General features: G+C 39.3%; 1 protein-coding gene across 1 annotated transcript; it reads right to left on the minus strand.

The window, feature by feature from the left end:
- Positions 1–4,219: 4,219 nt before the first annotated feature.
- On the minus strand, positions 4,220–6,806 carry LOC147639485 (uncharacterized). The gene is made up of 3 exons (XM_086783535.1): positions 6,586–6,806; positions 6,303–6,508; positions 4,220–4,624 (listed from the first exon to the last, which is right to left on the minus strand). The coding sequence occupies exons 1-3, from the start codon at positions 6,730–6,732 to the stop codon at positions 4,336–4,338; spliced, it is 642 nt and encodes a 213-aa protein (XP_086639661.1). The 5' UTR covers positions 6,733–6,806; the 3' UTR covers positions 4,220–4,335.
- Between the last annotated feature and the right edge of the window lie 540 nt (positions 6,807–7,346).

Consider the following 7,346-nt stretch of genomic DNA (forward strand, 5'->3'; position numbering starts at 1 on the left):
ATCTTAGCAAAACATCTTTACTTACATGGTAGTCGCATCCCCTTGCATACTCCCATTCTTCTCTTGTAATCTCCTCTCCCATCCTTTCGGCTTGCTCTAGAGAATCTCCAACCCATTCAATATTGCAATCCTCTGGAAGAGCCTTTAGGTTGGGTGGGTATGCCATGTGCCTTTGTATTGATCTCTTAAATGCCCTTCGCTCCTTTGTTCTTATCTTTCTTGCATCTTCATATTTCTCAATCCACTTTTCTATCACAGAAGTATTAAGAAGACAAAATGTAATGACCTTTTTGCACATGGACTCATCCATCTGTCGAGTGCATCCTTTTCCATGTGGCACATGTGACACCATTCGTTCATCCTCATCGTTATGCATGAATCTAGGCATATATGGATCAATTTGTTTCAAATATTCAGAGATGTATACGAGGTATTGTTGCACAACCATCCCTCTGCCATGCTTCCTTCTAGCCCTTTGCCTAACAAATCCCTTCAAGGTTTTCATGAAGTGTTCAAGAAAGAACATCCATCGGCTATGAACAATGCCACATATAGCCACCTCATCCACCAAATGTACTAGAAGGTGCAATTGAGTTGTGAGTATTCTTCTTGGAAAGCTTTCTTCAATCATACACACTGCCCCTGAATTGACTCAGCTCAAGCTTTCTCCATGGAATCTGGATGAATCTGCTTTGACACTATCCACCTATTCAACAAAGGAATAAATGATAAATCAAAGAATAATAGATAATTTCAAAGCTATATGTTATACAAAATGCACAAATCTATAGTTTTGATTAGAACTCACTGTGCCAATCCACCTAATTTATGGATGGCATTCCGAGATTTCACTTCTCTGTACCCACCAATTGATATTGGAAGTATGAAGTAGTGCAATCAATTTTTGAAAACAATAAAAGATCAATAGTTCAAATGCACTTCTTTTATACCCTTTTTAATGCACGTTATGCTCTCTTTAATGCACATTACTCACATTGATGAGGCAAATATGGAAGAATCTTCCCCATAGGGAGTGAACGGGTGTGCCTTAAGAGTGGGCGGCCATACTTTTATAAAGTGAACGGCCGTTCACTTCATACTTTTGTGAAGTGAACGACCATTCACTTCTCAGAGAAGTAAGTCGATATGAAACTGTGTCCAATTTTTTCTTTGGTTTTCACTGATTGGAGCTCCTCAATGGCAATTATTTATTTATTTTTTCTTTTGTGGATGGCTTAGGCTAATCCCAAGCGACCCAATGATGCTTAGAATGACTAATTAATCCTCAAATCTAAGATTAATTGTGGGATTAAGCTAGTATGTAGTTTTTAACTTGCTGAAGATAAAACAAAAATTATTGGACTCAAGAGCATGATTAGGACACTTACTTATAACTCCCACTTTTGGTGTAACCTCCCAAGTTCCTCATGCTCCAACAATTGCTCCATTTCATGAAGAAAAATAAATAAATAAAATCAAGCATGCTTCTTATAAACTACTCCCACCAGTGGATTTGCATTCCATCTGAGCAAATCAAGACTCTAGCTAAGGAATAGCATGTGGAGGACCCTATGCTAAGTGCTATCCCTGACAATGGCACCAAATATGTTCACCTAAATGAGAATCCTTCCTTTCATGAGAGAGGGAGAAGAGAAGAGAGAGGAAAGAGACAATGCAAGGGTCGGTTTGGGAACATGCACTTATCCAACCCTAATAAGGGTTAATTCCTCGATGTGAAGCCGTGAGGAAGCTTCTAGTTAGGGGCTCACTCCACCAGCACTTATGTCACCTATGCGGAGCTTTCCTAAGCTAGGTGAGGAGCAAAGAGAGAAGGAGATATGGAGAGCTCAACTCCTGCTCTCAATACCTTAGTGTGTGCAAGAGTGGAAGAGAGTAAGAGAGCAAGAAGAAGGAGAAGAGACAAGCAAAAGGAGCATCACCTACATGCACACACATACAACCAAGCAAGCAAGCATGCATACACATAAGCTCACCACTATATCCACAAGAGAGAGAGAGAGAGAGAGAAAGAGACAGAGAAAGAGAAACTCAATTGTGTAAAATGGGATTATTCGCTTTTCATATTTCTTAATTCACTTATTTACATGAGCTCTCTTTTTACAATGGTCAGCTGCCCATTTAACAATTGGGGGCCCAAAATTGGTTCTTCTAGCTCTATATGCACCTAGGCTTATCCTCATGGCTGACATTACACCTGTCTTAAGCTCAGTCATCCCATATATCTTTTACATGAAGCGCTTAGTGGGGTTTACATAAAAATGAGCTACTTGAAGCATAACCACACTTTAAAATAATGTTAACCATTGTGGTTATAACAATATGGGACCCCTTGTTCTGAAAGTCACGCATGCCTTTAAGATACCTCTAAGTGACAGAGTTTACACTTAAACTTGTATTTATATATTTCACAGAAAACGTAATTACAAGAAAGATACCTCCAGGTATTAAGAGTTTTATTTTATTTTTTTATGATTTTTTTGCTGATTAAGCTACTTTTTAGTATGCGTGCTAACATGCTAATGTAATTAAATATAATAACAAACCTAGATAACATGTAAAAATTAAGCATCTAAGCTTTATGTTAACATATAAAAGAGAGCAAAAAGAAAGGAGAAATCACACTATTTCCACACAAATCTCCATCAAATCCCACTCTCTTTCATGGCACTCCACTATTCAAGAGTGTGAGCAATGGATAAACCACTATTCAAGAGTGTGAGCAATGGATAAACCATAGATTAGAGAAAAACAAATGATAAAGCTAAGATATTTCTCCTTGGCAGTGGCATAAAAAATGTTAACGCTAAGAGATAGCTTCTTCAAGGGAACCACTCACCTCAATGTGCTATAGGGATCTTTCTAATGGTCAAGGTTATAACCCTTAAGGTCTCCAAGCTCAACACCGCCATGGTAGCTTACCATTCACCTGCAAGTATTGTCACACCATCACATTGGGCTACGAGCACTACTCTTTTCTCTTATCACCTCATATCACTCACAAAACTAGCATGCATTAGAGAGAAGATTAGAGAGAGGTTTAGCAGGAGGAAAAGCTTCATTACACAATGGGAGAGTGTACTTGCATTATGAGAGAAATTACCTTATATACATGGCCATAAGTGTTCAACACACACTTAAACATTGGACGAGTAGGCGTCCAAAGCTTCTATTTAGCCTATTGTTTGTACATTGCTTTATCTCATTAATGCATAATTACAACACTAGGTAGCATATGCTAACTCACTATCACATGTTCTTGGAGTGGAAAATGCCATTAATTATCTATTCGACCTTTATGGATGTCCATCTAAGTTTAAGATTTGGACACCATTGCTTCATCGCTTGTTTGTACATGAGTAATAAGGAACGAGCTATATATAAAGGTCTAATTTATGTCTAATTTAGTACTTGAGTAATATTGAAGGAGCCATATATAAAGGTGTATAGTTGATTTTTTTAATATGTAACATGTTAAATGGTTACATAGATGTTTATAGAGTGCATCTACTATGCACAATACTCCGTAACTTATAGATGGGCTACTCTTTATAGTTTTAGGCGGGATTAGAATCAAGAATATATTGACACCATTTTACTACCCATAAAGAAAAATTAGTCCAACGTTTACACTTTCAGATAGAATACCCCTTCTTAATTTTTACCATGTTTGTATGTTTTGGACGCTTACACTATGTGTGTGTGTGTGTGTGTGTGTGTGTGTGTGTGTTAGAGAGAGAGAGAGAGAGAGAGAGAGAGAGAGAGAGAGAGAGGAAGAGAGTACTCAAATGCACATTTACATATGTATTTACTTTTCTACAGGCTTTGAAATTATTGTATAAGTTATGAGAGCAGGAATAAAGAATCTCAAATGTCCAAGGGATAGTGTGCATGCTACATGCACACTATTCCCTTGGATTTGAAGGGCAACCCCAAGAGAGAACTCTCATGCACATTTAAATACACATGCATTTACTTTTCTATAGGCTTTGAAAGTATTGTATAGGTTATGAGAGCATAAATAAAGAATTTCAAATGTACACTTCTTCTGCATGGTGCAAACGCACTAGCCCTTGAATTTGAAGGGCAACCCTAAAGTTTCATTTAAAAGGTTGATTAATTAAACATCCATTTCTTTATGAAGAGATTAGAAGGGCAAAATTCTTTCTTTCTTTCTTTCTTTCTTTTGCAATCGTGCCTTTATTTTGAAGGATAAATCCCACTTGGAAGGGTTACCACACCCTTCAAATTCTAGGCATGATGCACACATACTCTACTTGAGCCGATTGTGATCAAAGGAAGAAGAATTAACTGATGCTATAAGTTGTAAGGGCCTTGTTGGGGTGGGAAGGCAGCCATGGAAATAGTGGAGGTAGAGGCAGACGGCAATGTAGGCCCTTCCAACCTGCACTTGACTTCAAAAACGTAGTAAACTTGGCTGAGGATCCAGGCAAGGAAAGTGAAGGCAGCTGCCGCTGCAAATATGCTACTCCTTATCAACTCACAACTAGGAACCACTGTGCCCGCCACCACCTTGGTCTTGGTGCGCAGGGAGTTGCGATTGGCACCTGCCAACAGCAGAATCTCAGCGATGCCGAAGAAAAGCCTGCCAAAACCAAAACCAAAAAAAAAAAAAAAAACCCAACCCAACAGTGTACAGTGTGTTAGGCCAAAGCTCTACAAGAGCCGCGCACGCATGCATGAGAGGTCATGAGACAAGCAAGCTCACTCATCGGCCCATCACTATGGTTAACATAGTTAAGGAAATTGATTTCTGGCTTGCTTTATAAGTTCAATTCATGAAAAACCCCTCTCAAACAAGCTACACATTTTATTATTAGTTTTTTTGAAGGGAGAACAAAGCTACAAAATCACCTACACTGACACACCTAAGGATATATACATCCAGGTATCGGTGGGGAGATCAAAAGGGTTCGAACACACAACACACCGTTACGCACACACCCAGTTGAACCACTACTTCCTTTTTTTCACTTTATCTAAATTTTAAGAAATTGTTTTAAGTAAATTAAATGTTTGTTCGAATTTACCTCTCTCCTTCTTTTTCAACCTATAGAACTTTAGAAGGATTGATGTAAGTTTTAGCTTGAAGTTTTTTTTTCCCGAACATCACATCGTTAGACACTAACAAATCCAGATGATTTAAATGCAATCAACATCTTTACATGGCATATGACATTTAATAATTGAGCCATATTCTTTAAACCTTATCATACATTAGTGCTTCCAATTCCTTTATTAATAATTAATGAACCCCTACCCATTTTGAAACAAGTTTAAAGTTTAGAACTTTTGGAGAGAGAGAAAGACAGCCACATTTGGCGAAGCTCTTTAATGAGCCGAGACTAGGCTTGTTTTTTTGATGTGCGTCATGCACGTTTTTTAGTGTTTTGAATATTAAAAAAATTGCAAAAATAATTCTAAAGCGTAAAAAAGTATAGGTACATTTGAAAAACTTGCAGTTTCCTAGCCCTTCTCATCAAATTTGATGAACAAAGGTGCTCCTCAAGATCGGGACGACCCATTATCAACATTCTAAAAAAAAGAGATCTTACATACCCATTGCAAGCTATTTATGACCAATTCAAGGCCTTCTTCCCATTTCCCAATAAAGTGGACTTTCTAAACGTTCAAAACAACTTGACCATGCATTCCTAACTGTACAACATTAAACACAACTAACATTTTTCTTTTATAACTTGGCCATTTCAATCAGGCAGACATAAGCTCAAAATAGTGGAACTAGAATAATTTTACATACATTTATTGCACGTTGCACACCCGAATATGGTCAACTAACGGGCACAAGTACAGTGCAATATTTTCATGAAAGTGTGACTCTTGGTTGGAGATAGCGTTGGTCTCTTCCCTCGCGAGGCGAATGGAAAAAAAAAATGTTTCCATTTCTACCTTAGCGAATGGAAAAAAAAGTGTTTCCATTTCTACCTTAGTTTCTGCACGAAAAGACACTGCTCACTAACAAAAACCAACAACCCACACTAACAAATCCACGCATTGGCTTGCAGCACATGAATTACATGCACTCAACAACAACATCTTGACATGACATGGCATTAGATAAAATGAGACATATGCCATAAACGTTCTTATACTATATTTAATGCATTTCCACTTACAATTCCTTTAGTATTAGGATCCGATGATGAACCACTAGCCATTTGGAAGTAAGTTTTGTTTAGAATTACGATTGAGAGAGAGAGAGAGAGAGAGAGAGAGGGGCAGGGAGGGAGGGGGGGGCTCACCAGCACAAGGTCAAGGAAACAACTGCACAGAGACGGGCTCCCCCTGGCATGTGAGGGATGCCGCAGCAGAAGCAGCGAGTGGCTCCCATCACTATCAAGGTCCCGATAAGGAGCAGGCAGAAGGCTGCGGCAGCCATGCCGCTGGCCGTGTCCGCGCTGTACTTGCAGTACCAGTAGTTCCCCGTGTCGTCGAACTCCCAGTCAACCTATCAATCAAGAATCGGATAAGTTATAATAGATCATTTTCGTTCAAAACATCACCCACGACAGGAAATGGCACCACCTTGTTTCTTTTGGACTGTGCGCCCAGCGCGAGCCCGAATGAAATGACGTCGAAGAGTGAAGAGATGATGAAGACCACCCACACAGGTTTGTCCATCTCGCTCTGGATCGCCTTGATTAGCGAGGACAGGGAATTGTCCAGGATCATCTGCGTTCGAACGTACGAGACTTCCGTCGACAGCACGTACTGGAGGAACTGAAAATCTCGCTGCAGCGCACAAAACCTTAACTCCGGCCGGCCGCCCTTCCTCCCTCCGCAACTGACACACAAAACTCCACCCTTAACTGTCAAATGATGCTCTCCATCTAGCCCTTTCACACCCACCCCCGTGAGGGAAAGCCTTCATATAAAAATTGTGAAATTATTTATAAAGGAAAATCTTGAAATCTGAAGGTTTTTGTTTTATAACTTCGGACAAATACCTTCGAGTTTTGAATTTGAAGGTATTTTTCAAAATATGCAGTTGCAAACTACACTTAACTCGGGTTTTTTTTTGAAGTGAAATCGGTACCTTCGACGGCCGAAGCTTCAAGTTGCAGCTATAAAAGTGGGGGTGGCCTCGTAGCAGCTCGCGGCCTTGGGCCTCCGTCTACGTGACAAAGAGAGAGTGTGTGTGTTTGATGACTGTGAGAACAAAGAGAGAGATTTATTTTATTGTGATGGAAAAAAAATCCTATGCATTGATTTGTACAGTGCGCCAGCACAACTAAGATTTGTACAGTACATTCAATCGCTAGAGAGGAAGAGGCTAAATTTAATCT

The sequence above is a fragment of the Cibotium barometz genome, chromosome 4 (assembly GCF_041138505.1).
Source record: "Cibotium barometz isolate CiBa-2024 chromosome 4, ASM4113850v1, whole genome shotgun sequence".
Lineage (NCBI taxonomy): Eukaryota > Viridiplantae > Streptophyta > Polypodiopsida > Cyatheales > Cibotiaceae > Cibotium > Cibotium barometz.

Bases quoted from the DNA above. Each gene is read 5' to 3' on its own strand.
- LOC147639485 (XM_086783535.1), bottom strand. From the start codon at position 6,732: ATGATCCTGGACAATTCCCTGTCCTCGCTAATCAAGGCGATCCAGAGC. The intron at 6,509-6,585 runs GTGGTGCCATTT...CTTGATTGATAG, and splicing joins CACAGTCCAAAAGAAACAAG to GTTGACTGGGAGTTCGACGA. The intron at 4,625-6,302 runs GTGAGCCCCCCC...TGGTTTTGGCAG, and splicing joins GTTTCCTTGACCTTGTGCTG to GCTTTTCTTCGGCATCGCTG.